This window comes from Chanos chanos, chromosome 5, assembly GCF_902362185.1.
Source record: "Chanos chanos chromosome 5, fChaCha1.1, whole genome shotgun sequence".
Classification (NCBI taxonomy): Eukaryota; Metazoa; Chordata; class Actinopteri; order Gonorynchiformes; family Chanidae; genus Chanos; species Chanos chanos.
The window spans coordinates 38,265,146-38,287,776 of NC_044499.1; the positions used below are offsets into that span (position 1 = coordinate 38,265,146).

Consider the following 22,631-nt stretch of genomic DNA (forward strand, 5'->3'; position numbering starts at 1 on the left):
ATCTTCAAAAGATATGAACGCTTTTAATAGCTTTAAAAATCCTTCTACCATTTCTTAAGTCAAATGTAAAGAAGACTGTTCAACAAGGCTCTGCTTCATCCTTCAAATGACACAACATAATAAATATACTGTAAGACCTATATCTCACCCATGTCCCAACAAATAGTTTCTCACATGCATTACCCAGTGAACACTCTAACTGACAAACATATAAGTTAACAAAATAACATTTTTTAAATAGATGAATAATGATGAACATGTGTTCCTGTACTCTGGAATAAGGTTCCATTTCAATCAACAACAACATTCTGTTAGAAATGTAAGAATTGCATTCCTAAAACATTGCTCAATAGTATATGCAAATATGCAGAGCCAAAATATAATTTAAAATGGCTTGTGTCATTTCTTTTGCTCAGTAAATCATCAAGTATGTGTCTATGGTGTTCTGAGTGATGACTGTTGCTGTGTTCCATCAAAGCAAGTTTGGGGGAAGGAACTTCACCATGGCCTAACTGTTTGACTTCAGGATGCCTCCTAAAAGAATGTGATGCATGGAACTGACCACAGGCTTGCTGTGGGGATCTTGAAATAGCCCATACTAAATGATAGGTTTGGTCCAAAGTTCAGGGTTAGCAGAATCTGTTTTCAGTGTAAGAGACAACATTTATGTACATTTCTAGTTTGAACAGCTGAGCCAAGATTGGAGCATTCCTGTCCACAACGAGGAGCCAGAGAACCCCAGTACTGTTTTCCTGTTCTAACCCATTTCCTGAACCACAAGTCTGACTTCTCAGTTTTTAAAAACTCTGGACTGGCAATGGAATTTGATATCGGCCTGAAAAGCAATGGTAGTGTGAGATATGCATATCCACAAGAACGCAGACAGATTTAAAGAGAAAATCTACTTATTTTCAAACTCAGCTTAGCAAAGTACAGTGTAAAACACTGTGTTCCACCAGATTTCTAAATTTCAGATGCAAGACTGCACACTGAAACTGTCTCTGTACACTGAACATACACTGAAAATGCTTTTTCCAGGACAAGCTTTAAGCCATGTTCAGGAAACAACCCCTAAAAGTCTAAATGTAAAATGGAACTCAGAAAGTATAACATAACACATTAATCATCTTTGAATAATCTTAGGTGTTTGTAAAAGGTTAGAAATAATTAGGTTATAAATTAATAACAGAAAAGGAAGGAGCAAGTCATCTCCTTCTCTTAATCTCTTATGAGTGGCTCTGATGGGGTAACTGTAACAGATGATTGACTGGCTTTCCAAAGTCTGTTGCTGCAACATAAACTTAGGTGAAATCTGAAAGGAGTACTGAAATGAAATATTCCAATTCTGCTTTTTAAATGGTAACTACAAAAATAAAAAGAAAAACTATTTCAATATTTAATCTATTTTGCAGTTAATATGTTTATCTCAAATAACGACAGATTAAGTTATTCAACTTTAAACATTTCTGTCATTTATTTGTCATTTATAATGACTTTACAATATGCTAGACCAGTCAGTTCATTTCATTTTCACTTCAGCGTAACTTCGAGACCTGTTTGCATACTTTAAATTAATCAACAGACCTCACAAAAAAAAGGAATAAAAGTGGATGTAGCTATATTTTAGGAAACCACAGAGTTATTGCGACCCTAAAAGATTATTTTTTCTGTAATACATTTAACAGGTGTGGGTTATTAAATCATCCACAAGCCTCCTACTCGGTCATGAATTAGAGGCCTCAATTGCAGAACCACTCACTAATATTACACCAAAGTTACAGCTCCAAACCTATTTCTCCCTTCACAGCAGCTGATCAGGCCCTTGTGACATCACTGCGGTGATAATGCAACATGTGTGGTACAGTTCTACATCTGACATTAGCGCTGAGCTGTGTGAATGCATGCATACGCTAGTTTATGAACTGAACGGTATCAAAAGCGTTTTGTGCATAATGGGAGGTGGGAGACCGGACACTACCTCTTGTTGTACAAGCTATGCCTTTCCTTAAGATTGTTTATTTTACATTTAGGAGCCACAGGAGATGTAGGGGTGAGGAAAAAGACCTAAACAATGGGTAGGTTTACAGGAAGTAGATAAGCATCAAGTAGGTAATTTAAAGTTGACTAGACGTGTTGCTAATATAAAAATAATAGGGGGTCCACTACACAAAATTTGCTTTTGACAGATGTGTAAATGTTGGTTAGCTATTAAAAACAAATTGGGGAGTTTTCTGGAAAGCTGAGAGAGAGAGTGAATAATAGCCTGTGGTAATACTGAAGTGATTTCTGCTTTGGGAATACAGTATAGGTTAAGTCTGCTCTGTGCCAGAATCCCTTACTCCTCTCCCCTCCCTCTTAAACCTCTTTCGTGAATTCAGCAATATGTAACATCTGTGTCAATATTATGGAAGCCGTTGACTGCTCTGTTCTTTTTTAAGTAGTGGAAAAAGAACAGCTCCCCATCTGTGAACATTCAATCACAAAAACACACAGGTATTTGTATGTGTGTATGTGTATGTGTATGTGTATGTGAGAGAGAGAGAGAGAAAGAGAGAGAGAGAGAGTGTGTGTGTGTATGTGTGTGTGTATTCTACACTGATCATAAAAAAAAACCAACAACAATGCACATACACAACACAACAACAACAGCAACAACTCATACTTCTTTCCTAACACCATTTCATGGGGCTATGAGTCAGTGTGGTCTCTATCATTCCAAAGCATTTCAAAATCAGTGTCTGGTTTTCTACACGAGTTCACAGGAGTAATTCTACTGATTTTGTTCTTGATACTTTTATAAAAATAATTACCCGTTAATTACGCATATATACACCATGATTTTTTTTTTTAAAGATTTGTGAAACACATAGATTTAGGCTACAACTCGCATAAGACATATGTCTGATAATCAAAGATCAAGTCAAAGATCAATCTTAACTCGGAGTGAACCAGAACATATCTGTGTTGTGTATCTCTGTCCCTGTGTGTGTTTATGTATGCCTGTTCCAGTTATAATCAAACTACGGCCATGGGGAGAGAGAGAGAGAGAGAGAGAGAGAGAGAGAGAGAGAGAGAGAGAGAGAGAGAGAGAGAGAGAGAGAGAGAGAGAGAGAGAGAGAGCCTATCCATATCCTATCGGTGGCAAGTAAACTGGGAGCGTGAGGGAGGAACTCATTGAGCCATACCTTACTCAAACCAGCCCACTCGCAGTCGAGGGCAAGCAATCACAGGACCCCAACATCAGTATCCGAGGTACGTGGCTACTGTCAGCGAAAAATGTTTTACAACTCATCCTTTCGTTGGACGGCATAGTTTGCGACTGGTGTTTTTTTCTTTGACTAGCCTACAGAGAGAGAGAGAGAGAGAGAGAGAGAGAGAGAGAGAGAGAGAGAGAGAGAGAGAGAGAGAGAGAGAGGCTGTTTGGGTGGAACCTATCCATACCCTATCCCTGCTGAGTGGATTGGAGCGTAAGGGGAGAACTTCGTGCCTCATCGTATAGTCTCATTGAGACATGCCTTGCTCAAAACAGCGCTCTCGGCGTCCTGAGCAGGACGCAGGCAACCACAGGATCCCAACAACAGCAATATCCCAGGTACGTAGCAAGAGTCAACGGAAAACGTTTTACTTGTCATTCCACTGGGATAGTTTGTGATTGATTTTCTTCTTCGGATACGTTCTTGTAGCGGATGTTTTTCGCATCTTAGGGCAATGCACTCGCTCAGCGAGACCTCGGCAGCTCTGTAGGTTGTTAACAAGCAGCACATATACTTGGAGGCTAGCGAAAGGTGGTATATTTTTCCATTTCAGCAGCTGACTTACCTTGCAAAATTGCAGTTAATGTACCGTGACGTTATATTTATAATTTTCTACATACAAACGGAGGCCAGAACTGATTCAGTCTGTATAACGTTGCACGAATCTGCTTGCCATTGAGGGACTGGTGGCTGTAAATAATTTGTTGTGGCTTTTATAAACTACAAGAATACACAGTTACTCTGTATAAAAATTTGATTTTGTTAGGAACTAACGTTAATTTAGTAGAAAAGCGTTAGATGGGTAGCTCAGCCCCTTTCTCATAAAATAAGCTAACCAGTTAGCTACCAGCTTGTACTGTATTATGCAGGGCATAGAAAAGCATAACGGTGCAGCGAAATCACTGAACGTTGAACTTGCATTTCAACTGATAATTAGTCCCACCGAACGTTAGCCAGTTGACTAAACTTGTTCGTATTTTCAAGTGAAATACGTGGATATGTCCGTATAATCAGTGTGACCTTTGTGTTTTTGAACGTGGTAACTGTTAGATGCAACACCAAATGGAAAGTGACTGGATTGGGGAGCCAGGACAAATGTGAACAAATGGTTATTACTGACATGCCTTTGAAGTTTTGTTCTCTGTCTTAAAGCAAATTAGAGCGGTGTGAATTTACATAAAGTTGTCTCAGGTGCCAAACTCTCACTAACAACTTGAGCTATTGCTCTCGTCTCATTTTAAACTTGACCAACATGTCACGCCACACAATCGAAGAAAGAGTCAGCAATTCTCCAACTGTGCGGATAGTCTCGCTCACTTGTGATGATGCCAGCTGGACAGCTAGCGAGCTACATCAAAGGGCGAGCGTGTTGCTGACGTGAATGAGAGGCAGCGTGTGCACTGCGAGACAAGCTCGCGGGATTCCAGTTTTCCTGCAGTAATTATATGAGCAGGGAAGTGCGAGGTCAACAACAGTGTTCCGGATGTGCACTTAAGTCAATGTCTACGGTAGCTGTTTCGAAGCATTTCCTAACTAAACGAAGCAGGTTAATTTGAGAGTTAAACGTAGTCCTTCGCTTTTGACCTTGGAGGATAGGATATTGCAGAATGTTTATTGTCAACATACAAGCCAGTCTGATCACGTCAAACTTTTAAAATTAGAAATGATGAACGCCCGAATGTGTTAAATTGTTGTTTGTACTACTCTGAGCCACTGAAAATTAAAGGGCGTCCAGTTTACAGGGAAGGCTATATCTGTTGTAGCCAATTCACAAGCATTTGTGATTTTGGAGTATTTGTCTTGTAGATGTCACTGAGACTCATCATAATATGTGCCCTTTAACCTTATGTAATTATTGTCTTCATTGAGTGAATATGAGTGTGACATTGCTGAAGTTAAACTGGTGGACTGTTCACCATGTTTTGATGAAAAACAGTGCTAGAAAAGTAGAACGGAGATGTAGGGTAATGAGGAAAGGTGAGATTAAAAAAAAAAAAAGAAAGAAAGAAAACAAACTTTCTGGTGGTTAAAACAGCAAATGTGCAGAGGTTAAGATAAGGTCAAGAGGATCACTGGGCATGAAAAGACAAAGAGATTCATTGACGGAGTGAAAAGTTCGAAGTGGTATTTGGCTTTTATGTAATATGTATTTGATAGAGCCCTAACACACATTAAATACTCTGCTTTCCTCTAAGTTCACTCAGGCCTGCATTCTGTCACATCTGAGGAGAACTTGACGTGACCTTTAAAAGAATATGGAAGGATGGGAATTGAAAGAAAAAAAAAGAAAGAGAGTTTAAGCAGAACGAATGGTTATCATGGGTCATATGGAGAAAGAACAAAGTCTGTTTCCTGGAAAAGGACTGATAGTGTCAGCGAGCCCATGTTTCTGTAATTTGTCACGTAACATGACTGTTTTATGAATAGCTGAATATGCATCACTGGTGAATACACAGTGATTTCTGTTGAACCCAACTGCAAGCATGGATGGATATTTTATGTGTGTTTCTTTCTGCACTGATCTCTACCAAGCTGGAGTTTTAACACTTCATTGGTCAAGATTTCAGACTGTAACAATCAGTTGCCAAACAATGACAAACAGGAATAAAATACCTAGTAATATGAATACATAATTAGTATTATGTGGCACTTTTAGGCTTTGATTTCAGGAACTAATTCAAAGCCTGTCCTGGATGTCACAATGACATCAGCAAGATGTTTTAAGAGCAACATGTCTTTCATCTGTTGTCCTCAAGGGGGCAGAAGGTTTGTTTCAGGGCAAGCTAACAAGGCAGCACTGTGGAAAACTAAAGCAGCTGATTTAATCATAATAATAAGGTAGTACAGTTGACACTGTATGATTATCATGATTTTGCTATGTCTGTATAACACCTGTCATGCTGTTGTTGTTTTTTTTTCGTCCCTACGGATTTGTGGAAGCCTGTGAAGTAACGTGAACAGCCATGCTAATCTCTGTATCTGAGTCGCGTGATATTGAACTGGTTTAGGTAGTGGGGTTAGCCTTGCGGTGGAGTCAGAAACGCAGACACTTCTATTAGCCAGGCATCTATGCCATGGTGTCCTTTTTAAAAGGAAGGCCTTGTCTGTTTTTCAGTGCTGAGTTGTTTATGCATACTCTTCTGAGAATAACACATCACTTCGCCTGCAGTCGACATCGACATATGAAAGTGAAATGAGTGCATTCTCTATGAGTGCTCAGCCCTTAGAGGTGCACATCAAACAAGAAAATAAAAGAAATTTTTAACTATGTAATCCAAGTTGTTTATACTCAACAGAACATAATTTAATGTCACATAATTTTGTTTTATACCTGTGAGATTATATAAAAATGCAATGAAATACTCAGTATTCTGTTGTACATTTTTACCCACTGCATGTAATGTAATTCTTTATAGTCATTTGTAACATGTGATGACAGCAAGGAAGGGACACTGTTCCTCAGGTGAATATACATATGTGTGTGTGTGTGCGAATATATATATATGTATGTATATACACACACACACACACACACATATATATATATATATATTCACATATATATGTTCACATGTGTATGTGAATATATATGATGATGACTATGATCTTTAGAATTGAGCTTTTTGCCTTGATTTAACCTTAGTTTGAACCTCTGTTGAGACAGTTAGTACTAAGGCCAGTCAGTGAGATAGTTCAGTCACTTCCTTACGATACATTCTAGAAGTTTCAATTCCCTTGAGCACTTTTCAAAAAAAAGGTGTAAGGGGTGTGGGAAGGGAAGGAGGCAAGAGAGGGTCAGGAACTTCTGCTCTCTCTCAAGAACAGCTGTCGGGTTTGTGTGTGTGTGTGTGATTTTTTGTGTCTCTTCTTAGCAAAGTCTGGTGTCTGATGGAGTCCTATGCTCTCCATAGTGAAAGTAACTGCTAGCCACCAGTTCTGAAGGCGTGGGCTAGACAGTAATATAGAGACAGTCCCTGTCTCATTAACAAAGTGTGCTCCCCAAAGCCCGTACAGAAACTGGGGTCAAGTCTGTCACATGGTCTAATGCCACAGTAGATGCGGTTATGCAAAGGCTATTCTTTACAGGCGATGAATGATGACCTGCCAAGTGTCCCATTTGAACTCCTGTATCTAAGGCCTGGGTCAACACGTTCCTCATAATATAAACAGCATGTATAGTTTACGTAGGATTAATCTCAGACTTAGACCTCACTGTTATAAGGTTTAATCTTTTCAAATGAGCGTAGGATGTCGCTGCTCGGTTTTCCATTGTTTAATCTGTCAGAGCGTAGGAAGTCAATTATTGATTACTTTTGGAATCTGGAATAATGGCCAAGTGTGGCTAATATGAAAGAAAAGACTCGTAATCTGACAATTTTGCAAAGTTATTTATATCATTTTGTACTCTCAGATCTGAAAACCTTGAGGCACTAACAAGTTTCAGATTTGTCCTTCAGAGAATGAGGGATGCATGCGTCGTGGCACGTAATGTTAGCCAACAAGCAAAACACCAACATCTGCAAATGAACACAGTAAAGTGGAGCACTATATTACAGGCAATAAAATAAGATGAGGAATAGATCGGGAAGTATGTATAGCTTTTATACTGATTAGGGGTGTGTGCAGTATATGAACATATGGAGGACAGATGGACTGCTGTATAATGTCTTTGTATTTTCTCCTTTCCTGATTAATAACTAAGGGACAATTAAGCTGAGGGGAGACACAGGCTACAGACAGATAGGGATCTGTGAGTACAGCAGTTAAAAAAACAAAAAACAAAACCTCAGCTTGCTATCGCAGTCTTCATTGGCATAGAGTTTTAAGAGTTTCTATGTCAGTATCCAATGGCACAAACGTGTTTGTTTAAACGTCTCTTTGACTTCTTCTCCTTCGTTTGAGAGCTAACTGCATGCCAAGTCTAAACAGTGATTTGCAGAGTGCTAGTGTGTTCTAATCCTTTGATCAGGGTCTGTCTGACTGATAAACCTTGTCATTGTCATCTCCTGGTATTCCAAGCCACTTGATGGATGCTAATTATGCTTAAACATGCTGTGCAGGTCAAACATGGTGTGTCTCGCAAGGAACTGTGTTCAGCAGTAAGAAGCTGCAAGTTACTCTTGATGTTGGGTGTTTTCTTTGGTTCAGAGAAATAAGAAGCGATAGAAAAGACAGCAATTTTGTCATCTGGGTCAAGGTCTTAAAACAGTTTCTCTTTGTTTTCATAGGTCTTCATTGTAATACACATTGGTTGGCTTTGGCTATATTTTATTTTATTTATTTAGCTAGAAATGATCCCATACTCTTTTTTACACCTCGCTTTTAAAAAGCCTCCCGTAATAAAAGAAAGGAGTCTGAGCGGCCAAAGAACTTTTCATTTGACGTCAAGGAATTTCTCATCACAAACAAACGCAAGCTTGTAAGCACTTTTGAATGCATGCACAGAGGCAACGACACTATTGCTCTATCTACTAGACAGTGTCTGGCTTCGCAAAAATTCAAGAACTTTGCAGCTGGGAATGTTAAAACAGCGATTTGAATCAACATTAAGACCCCACTGTGGCTCCAGCACATAGCGAAGTTGGGTGGAGTGAATTAGCACTTCAGATGCAAAAAGTACAAAACCTGATAAACAGAACCAATACGGCCGGATTAATGTGGCTGAATTAATGTGGAGAGCATATGTATCTGTGAAACATTAGCCTGGCACTGTGGTTTGTAATGTGTTACTTACATTTTGGCAAAGCAGTGCTTCCTGCCCTGTCAACCCCTTTCATCGTACTGCCAACTGAATTAGCATTGTCTGAAAACTTCTCCGAAAGGGCTGGAGTCATCACCCTGCTCTTGTACTCTATTGTTTGAAAATGTCCTTTTCAGAAAAGGAAAAAAGTGGTTACCATGAACACTGTCGAAACAAAACAAGGGTAGAGGGTGGGTGAAGTTTTCCTCCAAAGAGACAAATTACTGTGGGAATGTTGGCCGTTTGGTTGGCATTGCCACGGAGAAGTACACAAATCTGGCTGTGATCGAGATCGAACAATATTGATGCCCCCAAAGTTGGCATGCCGCTTTTTGCTGCGTCTCAGAGGTGATTATCATACCTTTGTTTGCTGCACCCTGAATAAGATCAAAAACTTGATTGCATTGCCCTTTTCTTTGCAACTTTATTGTGTACCACATACATTCTTCTGTACAATTGTTGAATTGAGAGAGATGTGTCTATCATGAATGAAGACGAAACAGCTGGAGTAGTTTGGTTAGCCTGAATCATTTAAGTAAAAGTTAACAGTTTTTTCATATTTTCACCATTCTTTATTAATGGGATTTTGATGCCTTACATTGTCATGAATGTCAAGGTTTTGTATGCTAACATTTGCTTACATAACTAGAGACAGTAGGAGGATGAATCTCACTTGGTCCAGATTGAACAGTTGTGACCTGTCATACTTCTTGGTCATGACTCTTGAGTTACAACAGAATGAAAGGCTTAAGTTTATTTTCAGGGACAAGAACCTTTAGCACTGGTGAATTATGACATGTTTCTCCTGTTTTAGTTCAGTGTGAGCCAAAGGCTGAGACCAGTCTATTCTCCTCAGAGGACCAGGTCTAACCTGTCAAACTCTTACAGATGGAAACACTTTAAGATGCTCCCACACACACACACACATACACACAAACACACACTTTCCCTCTACGCATATCCTCAGGAAGCCTGCTTCAAGCCAGGCGATGAGGTCACAAAGTAAACAGGGAAGTGGCTGTAGGGTTTGGATGTGACCACGTGCCTCTGAGGAGACAGCTTCAGGGCTTCTGCAGGGGTGTGCGGAACAATAAAGAGGTGTGGCTCACATGGAAAAACTCTCTTTTTGGGGCAGGGTGGACATTTTATTGTTTCAGTCTGGAACAGTTGTTTGTTTGTTATTGTGAAATGATGCTCCGCCATCTTTGGGATGCAGTGATAGAGGAACAAGGTCATGGTTTTATTATCAAATTAAATAACTGTGGATAGGCCTTCATTTTCATAATACATTTTCCCTCGAATGCTTCAGGAAGCAGAGCGTGTCATATCAGTTCATTACATTTTCAATTTCCGTTCTCAGACATCACAGAGTTCAGAGATTTGTCAGAGAGAGTGAGACATTGGAAACGGAATGATGTTATATTTTGTCTATGTAACCCTAAACTTCCTATGCAGCCGTTTACTTCTTACTCTTTCCAGGCGGATTGGCTCTCAGTGTTTTCCTATAGTCACACCCTCTCTGAAACTGTATTCCAAAGAGTCAGAGGGGGTTTTGGAATGCCTGGACCACAAGTAAATGTTGTTTTCATTTCTTTACAATTTTCTGAATGTGCACACGTCTATGTGCATATTTCCCTGGCTAATCAAACGTTATGTTTAATCGTTTTTTTGGCCCTATTGGAAGTTAACTCACACCACATATGCAATTTTTAGTATTTATGCATTGAAAAAAACGCTCATATTCAAAATGTTGTCTGTTTTCCAGTTACTTGTCCCCTATCCATCATTTGTTTACCCATCTCTTTCCTTTTCTGTCCCTCTTTTGACTCTATCTTCTGTTTATCGCGCAACTCTCTCTTTCTCTCATTTTCCTCACTCTTTAACTTTTTCTCTTTTTTTTAATCCCTTCCCGTCTCTTTCCATTTCTTTTCCTTGCACTCAAACGCTGTAGATCACAGACAGGCTAAGAATAAGGAGTTGACACCAAACTGTCAGGCCCGTGGCTGAAGGCACAGTTCAGCTCTGTGACGGTGAGGGTGGGTGTGAGGAAGGCCAGATGCCCTCCAGACGGAGAGATCTAAAAATGTGTGATTTATGTATGATCTAGGGCAGTGCCAGCACCACGGGCATACCTCCCAGTCTGTGGAGGTAAGAAGTCTCCTTACCCCCAGACTCTACTGAGGAAACTGGCTCACAACAGCCTATTTTAGTGCTTTGGCGCAATTTTTTTTTTTTCTCTCTCTCTTTTTTTTTTTTATCAGGAGCATCAGCGGCAACATATTTCAGATGAAGATTACTATCTTAATGCCCCAGCAAACAAACTTGCATTTCAAAGTTATTTACAGTCAGGGGAATTGCATTTTCTAAAAGCTTCTCCAGTGCCCCTCCCGTTAAATAAAATAAACTAAAAAAAAGACAACCTGATTTGCATTTAGTAGCAGAGGAAGCCTTGATGTCTCTTTTATGATTTGCAGTGATGCACTTTTCCTGTACAGTTTGAGTAGATTCACAGCCACATTACATCACTGGTCTGCATGTGCTTCTGTTTATTTTAAGCTCTCTCAGTAACATATGTTAGCCATAAAAGCCAGTCATTAATAAAACAGAGAAGTGCTTGATTGTTCAAATCTACCAGATCTGCTCTTACAAACAGTCACACTGAACAACTGTCATCATTGTAAAAACTGCAGCTCCATTTTTTAAACCACTGTGTATTTACAGTATCAACACAGAGTATTGTAATGGGCCCTGTACACGCTGTAAGTGTAGCAAAGGTCTCTGTTATTGCATTCTTTTGCCAAAACGAGGATTTTCAGTGTCGTCGGATTTCTTGTATCCGATGGTAAGCCCATTGCATAAAGGGGCTTAGTGGACTTTAACCAAAACTTGCTGTGGGAATTGGTGTGCGTGTGTTTGAGTCACAGATGTGAGAAAAATATGTGCTGTCTGGTGACTTATGGTGCTGATAAGCCTTGTGATTGTTTTCCCCCTCTCTGTGGCCATTGTTGCATATAAAGCATATGGTCGCAAGGCATCAGCAGTTTGGTTTACTCAGAGCTCATGATATGATACCATTGTCTCACATTTCAGGGACATTTTCTTTCCCTCTCTCTTGTTCTACCTGTCTTTCTCCCTCACTCTTTCTGCTAGAAAAGATTAATACACTTGGCTGTTTTGCAAAGTTGTGGTATCTCTAAGGTGTGTGTGTGTGTGTGTGTGTATGTGTGTTTTAGAGTGTGCAATTTCTTAAGGAGAGAGAGAGGGAGAGGGAAGGGGAAGATCGATCAATACTGCTCTGGGGGCTATTCTGTTGACCTCCACCGGTATCCATTGCTACTGTGGGAGGAAGAAAAGTCTCAGAAGGTCCCATATGGTGTATGAGACAGTTCTTTATTTCAGACTGCAGCGGTTAGGACAGAGTTTTCTTAACTAACACATGACCTTGCCTCCTGTAAAGGATCTTTATTGCAAATAGGCACATAAATGTTCTCTTTCTACTAGATTAAATAAACCTGGAATAACACAGTCGGCAAAATCAAATTAATTACATTTGTTCTGCTCTTGAATTCCTGTTGTTCTTAGACTTTAGTTTTTATAGTCTCACACAGTGGACACAGGTGTGTTTCATTTGCCATTAGCTGATCTATGCACAGCTATGGAATTTAACCAGATTAATGTGCATGGGCTAATATTTTGGTAAAACTAAACTGAATAAAGCAAGAGTTCTCCATAAAAAATTGTATCAGAAAAGCTGTAAGAGTTAAAGAGGGGGAAAGTATCACTGAACGAAAGCCAAGAGTCAATCCTCCACAACTAACAGGTTTAAAGTTTTAAATGAGAGAGATAATCGTATTAGTTGGCTCAGCAGACAAAGGAAGCAGCGTTCCACAGTTGCAGAACCAGTAACACACCTTTAAGCATGTGAATGAGTGGATGTGCACAGACAAAGCGTTCTTCACATTCAGCAGTTCACTTAAAACTTCAACCTATCAAAGATTTTCTCCACAGCAGATGAAATACAGTATTTCTTTGAATATTTGGGGTTTGTGTGTTAATGATTATCTGTTTATTGGTGGCTTATTTCTGCTGATAGTGTTCCTAGACTTACAACATACTATGTTGTGGATGAGGTCTAGACTAAGTTACATTTTGTAGTGTAAAATGACGTCTTGACAAGTTCTGTCAGAGGGTTTCAATCATCTGCTACGTTACCTGAAAATGAAGGTACCATTAGACTGAAATGAGTGAAACTCTTATTTCAATTGTCAGAATGTCCAAAATAACACGCCCTCTTGGTATTTTGTTCTGTGAATCTGTGTTTATAACTTTTTGGTATTGTAACTCTTGATTTGTATTGTGGCGTTAGAAACGTCTATGGTGTGAGAGATATTACAAAGCAGGTGATATAGCTGCATGTGGAGGTTTCTCTTGTTTTGGGGCTTTGGTTTGGACTTGAACCTCTGCAGATTTGGGAAATAATGAGCTAATATGATTATGGGGCTTTTGCTCAACTGGGTGTGTATGTGTGCGTTTGTGTGTACACATACATGCACAATAATCCTCTGGCAAGTGTCTAATCTTCTTGAAGACAAACTCATGAAGAAGTCAAGAGAGGACCATTTAAATATGTATCATTAAAATATTTTTGTCACAATCATCCCTCCTTTGAGCATGAAGAATATCACCAGTGTCTGGTCTTACTGTTTGTTTGGGCTCAGACATTGTTTCACGCTGACGCATGGTGAGGGTTTAGCATCTGAGCTAGCATACAGTGTTGTTGTAGGGTTGAGAGGAAAGAGGAGGGGAGAAGAGAGTTAGGGGAGGAGAAGGTTGAGGAGGAGAAGTGGAGCAGAGAGGAGTGTAGAGAGTTGGACAGAGGATAAGACAGGCATTGCGAATTGTTCCATTGTTGGAAAGATGGGAGGTTTTATGTTTTGTCTTCTCTCCGGTCAGGACGGGCGATGGCAATCCTTTCATCATAAGGATTCGGAGGGATAATCATTTTAACGGCTCTCTCTCTCTCCTTCTCTCCCTTTCACTCTCTCTCTCTCTCTCTCTCTCTCTCTCTCTCTCTCCCTATCTCTCTCGCTCTCTCCTCTCTGCTGTCCTGTTTTCACTCCTTTCACAGTGATGGCCTCTCCTATGCAGCTATACCTTGGCTCTTCTCATCAGGGCTTTGCATAGAACACAGACAACACACACCTGCAGCACTCAAGAAAACACATACTCTCGCCCTCAGCCATGTACAGCGTGGAAGACCTCCTCATCTCACACGGATACAAACTCCCCCAAAACAACAACAGCGTACCCTCTTCGCACCAGTCTACTTCTCTCTCTTCATCCTATGAGCAGCGACAACAGCGGAGCAAAAGCCGGTCTGAAATTGGCGATAAGCGCTCCGGTCACATTATATCAAATGGCTACAAGGCAGACTCGACGGCCTATGTCAGCGGCAGCAGTGCAAACACCACCAAAGGCTATCCTTGTGACACGGAGAGCAGGGACAGGAAACAGAGGACAGAAGGCGAGGGCATCAGTAACCAAGGAGATAGACGCTCACCGGGAGATTCCCTGACTTCAGACAGTGGGTGAGTGCTGTTGTTGTGTATGGTGCTTTTATCTAAACACCACTCCAACACACTTAGACTGTCTGTCTGTTTCTGTCTTTTTCTGTATATCAGAACCTATTTCCTTCTCATTTCCTCTCATGTTGTTTTCCTCTTTTTTTTTTTTCCCATCATGCGGCAGCTCAGGTTTGCACTGCCTAGCAGGATGAGAGGAGTTATGTAAAGGTGGGAGTTGTCAAGGACTTTTCCCTAGCAGCAGGACAGGATCTTAACACATTTGCTTGCTCCTTCATGTCATTTCCTCTTCCCACTCTTTCTTAAACTGGTGCCATTTGATTTTTTTCTCTCTCTTTCGGTTTCATTGGCTGTGCCACAGATTTGCATTTGAAATTTGTCCTTCGTTTCTCCTCTCTCAAATTGCCTTCCGCTGTGTGGTGACCTGTACTCTCACTGATCTTTTCCTTTCCTTTCCTTTCCTTTCCTTTCCTTTCTCTCTCTCTCTCTCTCTCTCTCTCTCTCTCTCTCTCTCTCTTTCTCTCACTCACTCCCTCTCTCTCTGTGCCATCTTTTCCTTCCCTCCAGTCACCACCTACCCCTCTTCATTCCTATCCTCCCTCTCCCTTTCATCCCCACCACGCTCCTCTCTCTCGGTTTCTCTCTCTCTCCCTCCCTCCCTTTCTATCTCTCTCTCTCTCTTTCTTCCTCTGTCTTCCCTGTCTCGTTCCTCTCTTCCCCTCTCTCCCTGATAAACTCATTAGCTATGTCTTGAGGATTGTTCCATGCTGTTTTTGATTCTGTGCATGCCACATGGGACTGTTGTGTTGTAAACAGTGCTGTCAAGAGATAGACGTCAGCACCCCCTACTGAGCATGTCCAGTCTTGCAGACAGGACTATGGGTAAACTACAATTCCTACGAGCCATCCTGTCAGATCGGTATTCTGCTCTCCAATCTGTTATGCAACGCTAAAATTAATAATACATGATTAATTTAAATATGTATATTGCTTCTATTTATAGCTAGGCAGTTGCATAATGGGGTTTCTTCACGTATTATTCCGTGCTGATTCTATCACTGGGAGAGAAATTCCTTCGGTTTAGGCTTGGATTGACAATTCTGTTTTCTAAGAAATTCAGGTAACACAACTGCTTGTTAACACCCCCCCCCCCCACCACCACCACCACCAACATGTTATGGCTGTATGTAAAACAATCTAATGTTAGGAAGGGGGTCATGGAGGTGCGATAGTCATAATGTGGGTAAATGTGAGTGTAGAATGCAGTACATTTATTGTAACACACATCAGCAGTTGTCATACAAATAAACCTTTCATTGCTTTGTTCATGAGGTGCTATATCAGTTTGAAGTTGCAATTATTATAATAAAATTACAAATTTGTGAGAGGGAAAAAAACACTAGGAGAACTTTTTGTACTTCCCAGCAGCTGCATAGCCTTAATATGTTCTGATCTGAGAGGAGATGAAGAATAGCTAGCACTCAAAGTCGATCTGTAATTGATCTGTGCTGGTTTAAGCTCATGTCCAATTTTCATGCAGATGAAATCATTTCTTTTTAATCTTGGGTCAATAAATCAGTGTGTTTTCACTCAATCGGATAGTTAGTTGTTTCTAATTAATGACTACCTCATTTCCAACTTCTCAAAGGCCTGCTAGTTTATCTGTCTCCAAAAGTGTCAGCAAGTCGGGGCGCAATAATTGCTAGCAGTTGGTCAAAACTGTTTACAAGAGTTATTGAATTTTGCATTATGCATGGTTACCAACATTTCAAACTCAATCTCTTTATGTTTCAGGCTCTATGATGGTCCCAGAGGGATGTCCTCTCAGCCCAGAGGTGAGCGGGATGTGGCCTACTGGCGGAGACGAGGTCAAGATTTCAGCGTCCTTCTGGACTATGCCGAATTCAGAGAACACCATGGTGGTGGAGGAGGAGTACGGGTTCCTGGAAAGGCAGAAGGGATGCGTAGAACCCCTGAAATGGCCACAGCCACAGAGGAGCAGTACCGCGAGAGACAGTGCAGGGCAGACATGGCCCGTGCAAGAGAAAGAGAACTTGCACTGCAGCAGTGGAAGATGTCGGCCGAGAGGAAGTACCAGAGCTTGGGTACAGAGGAATGGCGTCCGGCAATGGGCGTGGGTCGTCAGCCTTCTGAAGGTGAGGGTGATAAATGGACACAAGAACAACGGCGTCCAAGAACAGCAGAGGGTGCTGTTCCACCTAGAACCAAAGCCAAATCCCAGTCACTTCCCAGAATGGCCCTGCCCTCAGATGGTCTCCAGTACTTCAGTATGTCATCCTCAACCCCTGACCCATACGGGAGCTACCGAATAAATGGCCACCCAACACGAGATCCTCATGGACGACATCACAGTGAGGGGAGTGGAAGGGAGCGGTGGGCTGAAAATGGACGATCAGGAGCACAGTCAGCCCCCCTACCAAAAGCCCGCTTTAGTCGGCCTCTGAGGCCTCCATCATATGAGGCACACCAGCAGATGCGTGGAAGTGTGGAAATGCTTTCTGCAGACATGACTCCCCGCTCGAGAGACAGAACTCCACTACCCTTCACCAGGCAGGAATACTTTGCGCCGGATCCTGGTGGATCTGGCATGGAACCTCCTGGTTACATCCCACCGCCGTCCTATAGAAGGCAGCCCATCAGGGTGAACAGTAGAAGTTATGCCGACGCCATGGGCAACTACCAGTATCGGGGTGATCCCTACCTGCAGGGACCTGCCATGGCTGAGGTTCAGCAATGGTTTATGAGGCAGACAGGGATGTCCTGGCCAGACCATCATAGGGATGGGAGAAGGAGCGTGCCCTGTAGAAGACAAGCTTATCCAGGATACAACGAAGAGCGTCTGGGTAATGTGCAATACATCCCCTTTGATGATCCACGTGTCAGGCACATCTCAGGAGGGGGAATCGATGGGAACTCCCTAACAGATGCAGACAAAATTAGGAATATCAGGAATGAGATGCCAGTTATCCCATTATCTGAAAAGAATCCAGATGACAGTGCCTTTTTCCCGCCAGAAGTATCCTTCAACAGCACAGAACCAAGTAAAAGCAACCTCAGTAATTGTGTTAATGAAGACAGCTGGCAAAGACAGATGCAAGGAAAGACAAACTCAAACACAGCAGTGGACCAAAACTGTAATTTATACCCAGCTATCCAAGAGAATTCAAAATCCCCCCAGGTGTCACAGCCAAGCTTCAAGCAGGAGCAAGGCTTCTCTGAAATGATAACGCAGGTTAAGAAATTTGAGCCTGAAGAGACAGAAAATAAGAAATCCAGAAGGAAGTTGAAAGAAACTATGTTCTGCCTTGTATCTGTCCCCATAAATCTGCAAACAACCAAGGAGGCTGCCGATCAGAATAACAATGAGAAAGAGCCAAGCCCAACTGTTAGACCTGTGGAAAATACGGCATCCCAGTCTCACCATCAAAGTGTCTCAAATACCTCATCTAGTATGAAGGAACTACAAACACATTCCACCAGCTCCTCATCTATGAAAAGCCCTCAAAATGCTCCTTTGAGGAAAGAATTTGTGGATGCTTGGTCTCTCCAAGAAAGTGCTGACAAAGAGTTATGCTATGCAGGCTCTTGGCCAGGGAACCAGTATAGAAACCAAGAAACACAGACGGGTTCACCAGAGGTTTCAAGAGGTGCCTCCTCATCAAGCACATTGATCCATGGAATGCTTGACCCCCCATCTTCAGACACTACCACAGACAGTGGAGTGAGTACAGACTGCAGTGCCAACTATGGGTTTCCCATTAAAGGCCAGAAGAATCTCAGCCCCTCTTGCAACAGTGCTTTCTCTAGGACCAGAGCAGGAAGCAGTTCCAGCCAGCCAGGAAAGGCCCCAGCTCAGCACCAGCCGTCATCAACCCCACGATCTCCAGATCTCCAACCATCCAACAGGGGGAGTGCACCTAAACCTCAGGTAGTGGAAGAGGCTTTTGGTCAGTTCCTGCTGAAACCAGTGGGACGCCGGCCATGGGATGCTATTGAGGAGCTTGAATCTATCAACAAAGAACTGCAGGATCAAATAGGAAAACGTCCAAGTGCTAACCAAAGCATAGAGAACCTGGATGAGGCTTATCAGAATATTGTGGAGATGAACAGCTCTAACAGTGAAGTCGGTGGCACAGCGCACGGGATGAATCCAAACAGCCTTGAATGGGAAACTAAAAGACCGATATCAAGTCCAGACAACAACCTGTCAGAGCAGCATCTAATTAAATCCAACTTAAATATCAGGTCAGATTCAGACAGTAAGAGCATTGTAGTGACACAACCTGACAACAGAGAGGTGAGACGGGCCTTTTCAAGACCAAAGGGGAAGTCTCCAAATTTGAACAAGCCACAGAAAGAGGAGGATATTGGCCTTGTAAGATATGAGGTCCCTGAGATGTTGAGAGGTGACCCTGGGAGTCTTAGGCAAGATATTGCAGTTCCCAAAGAATGTTTGTTAAAGGATGTGGGATTAACAGTGTACACAACAATCCCAGATACAGTCGATACAGGTTCACCAGCAGGTCTTAGTCCAGAGTCACCCATGCTTACCAGCCCATCGGACCACTCAGAGTTGTGTGAGTCCTTGCCAATCACACCATCAGAGGGCAGACGCCATCTAGACAAGCACAGTTTAGAAATCAACACAGCAAATGAACAGAGTTCAGTGAAGTCTGTTAGTCTCAACAATCAGACCCACTTCCATTCTAAAATGGAGAATGAGAGACATAATAAGAAAGATATCTCGGTATCCAATAGTTCTGAGAGGTTGCCTCATTCTCTTCCTGCCAAAAGCTACTACTTCAAGTTTAGAACAGACTGTATTCATAATGACAATGATGATGAAACCTATTCAGATCATCTCAGGTGGGAGAATGAGCAGACGTTAGCAGACAAACACCTGGAGACACTTCTGAGTCAAGAGAAAGCAAATAGCATGGCAACAGAGGATCTGAGCAACCTCTACCAGGTTCAGTGTGCTGAAGGGATTCCTGAAAACGAGTCCATTGAACAGAGGGCTGCCAGGATACTAGGCATTGCTGTGCCAGCCGAATCCTTGGTTGTGGCACAGCAGGACGGTAACAAGCTGTCTCAGGGGACTCCTAATTCAACAGAGAGTGAACTAGTCTTTAACGAAGCCACAGAGAATGAGACCAGGCATGTGAGAAGAAAGTCTGAGGATGTATCAGGGACAACCATGGACACCCATGGAGAAGCACAGAATATGGAGGAAGAGATAGGAAGTGGAAAGAATTTTGAATCCAGTGTAGCTGAATCCAGCGTAGAGGTCCACACAGTCATACCAGTTTTTGAAATACCGGAATTTCCACCAGGCAGTCTTCCTTTGTCACTTCCTGCAACAGAAGATATGGAGCTTGCTTTAAGCGTAAGTGGACGTGAGAGGAAAGGTTGGAGCACTGGAAAAATTGTTGAAGCACTTCAGGACAAGTTAGCAGCATCCTCATCCTCTCCCTCTTTAGGCAGTCAAACAGGGCCTGAGAGAATAGCCCGCATGAAGGAAGTGGACTCTGTGTTCCACATGAAACATCTCAGCCTTAAAAGCACCAACTCCACTGAGGAGACAGAGGAGGAAATAGTTGAAGATGAGACAGAGGAGGAGGGAAAGGAAGAGGTTGAGATGGAAAAGGAGATGAGAGAAGGACTAGAGGATGAGAAAAAAGGAGAAGAGGAGGAGCAAAAAGAATATATGGAGGACCAAGAGAGAGAAGGGGAGAAGGAGGACACAGAGCATAAAAATGAAAAAGAAGAGACAGAAAAGCAAGAAGAGGAAAAGAGTGAACTAAAGAAGGAGATGGCAGAGGAGAAAGCAGAGCAGCCACCAAAGCTTATGTCGTGTCCAATCCCACAGCCTCGTGGTGGCACAGTGGCCAAGAGAGAGATCACACTGCCTCTAAGCTTCAGTATGACCACTGAGTTATCAATAGAGGAAGATCTACCACTTGTGTCAGGTCAGTGCAGGAATAAAGATGTTAAAAAGGGAATAACCACTTTCCCTCAGGTGTGAATCCTGAATAAGTGAACAGGACTATTTATTTCTTTCTGTCCTTAAAATGAATTAGCTGAATTGTAACTGGTTGAAGGCAAAGACTAATACCACACTGAAGATTTCTTGGGTGTCATTTGATAAGGCGGAAATACATTTTGAAGAGACATTTATCAATATTTCTAAATATGACAAGATTTAGTAAAAGCTATAGTAAGTAAAGGGGAAAGTATAGACCATTTATTATTGCTGTTTATTCATCAGTTTTCCATGTTCTCATTTGTAATCATAACCTTTATGGGTAAAAAGGGATAAGAGCAAAAACAGGAGTTTAGTTGCAATTTCTATCATGCTTTAAAACATGGATGCAGTGTCTTCTTTATACCAACAGAGGGTAGCATTGTCTGTTATCCTGAAGCATTCTCCTTTTTCATTAACCTGCTTAATGCAAAAAATTGTCCACAGGAAGAATGTTTTAGGTTCCTCCTGGTATGTCACTGAACATAGTGAACTGAAAGGCATAACAAGCAGAACACAGAGTACAGACTATTTTACATATTTGTCATGTTGTCTGTCGTGAAAGTTAAGAATAGCATGAGCTACTGAGTGGTCTAACTTCCTTTGTCTCTGTTTTTTTCCCCCCATAGACTCTTATGACCCCAGTCGGGTTGAAAGGGTGTAGTTTTTAAGGTTGACACGATAACTCAATCATGCCCAGATACTGTGACCCAAGTGGAACATTTGCTTCAATCAAAGTTTGTTACCCATTTGGAGATGGCCTTGACCTCCATGCAATAGAGATGATGTGGAAAGATGTTGTGTTGTTTGTATAGAAGTGTAGTCGAAACCTTTGCTTTTATTCATCCTTATGGAACACCCACCTTATTTGCTGATATTATGTTTGCTTTCCTCTTTGGAGTTGGACAAATGCTATGCATCCAGTTTTTTTTTTAAACCTTTTTCCCTGGGTACATTTTGTCAAAGCTGTTGAAATATGAATGTACTAGGTATAATAGACCAGCATGGTGCAGGTGATGGGAAAACTCACAGTTTTTACACACTTAGAATGTAAAGCACCTTTACACATTAAAGCAATGCTCTCACATCCATTCTGAGGCCGGATAAGATAGATAACACTGTGGTATAAATAACTACCTGTTAGACAGAGCAATACTTTTACACAGCGCTTTACAAAGATGCCTCTTCCGACTGGTGTTTATGCTATGGCATCTGTAAAATAAACCAGCATTTTGAGTGAAAGTGGGGGGGTTTCTTCAATAGTTTTACTCCTGGTGTATTAGCAAGGAAATGTTGTAGTTATAAGTGATTTCTCCCTTAAAGAGCAAAGCTAGAATCAGGTTTCTGCTCATTGCTTTATAAACTGACCATATTGTTGGTTGGTAACCACACATCAGTGATATAATATAAGAAAGATCACCACAACGCAGAGAGCAAAAGGAGCTTTATACAGAAGATACACAAGTGTAGCTGCTAAAATAATACAAGCTTGATTACACACACAGTTATGTAAAGTGTTACTTTAGGTCTGTAGTTAGAAAAGTAGAATCCTGATTCTGAAGCTGCTCTTTAAGATAAACCTAATTGTACCCTTGCTTCTATCAACGTTGTTCATAAGTTTAGTCTTTGCTGTGAATTTGATTTTGACTTTGCAGTTCCCTGCCCTACACTCCAACGAGCTATTGAATGCATGTATGCAATTTTAGCTTATTATATTAGCTATTAGCTACCAGCAAAGGCAATATGTTATTTCACAAATGCCTAAAAGAATATGTATTTATTTTTTAAGCCATTCTCATGCTGTACAAAGAAAAGTATATTTTAAGACATATTTTATATTTGGCCATGGTTTTGTTTGTTCACTTCTGATCAGTTGTGGCAATATGTTACAGGTGGATATGTGTCTAATTTTCTAAAATTGTTCTTTTGCAATGAATGATAGTCTTTTAGATGATGTGGTTTTGTACACACAAAGCTTTGGGGAGATCAAATATGTTGTTTTTGTATGTATG

At 41.4% G+C, this 22,631-nt stretch overlaps 1 protein-coding gene across 1 annotated transcript; it reads left to right on the forward strand.

Moving 5' to 3' along the window:
• Positions 1-3,541: 3,541 nt before the first annotated feature.
• On the forward strand, positions 3,542-20,292 carry jcada (junctional cadherin 5 associated a; the record flags this gene model as incomplete). The annotated part of the gene is made up of 3 exons (XM_030774983.1): positions 3,542-3,592; positions 14,123-14,582; positions 16,371-20,292. Coding segments are annotated over exons 2-3 (4,269 nt in total), but the record flags the coding sequence as incomplete, so codon positions are not given.
• Positions 20,293-22,631: the final 2,339 nt, after the last annotated feature.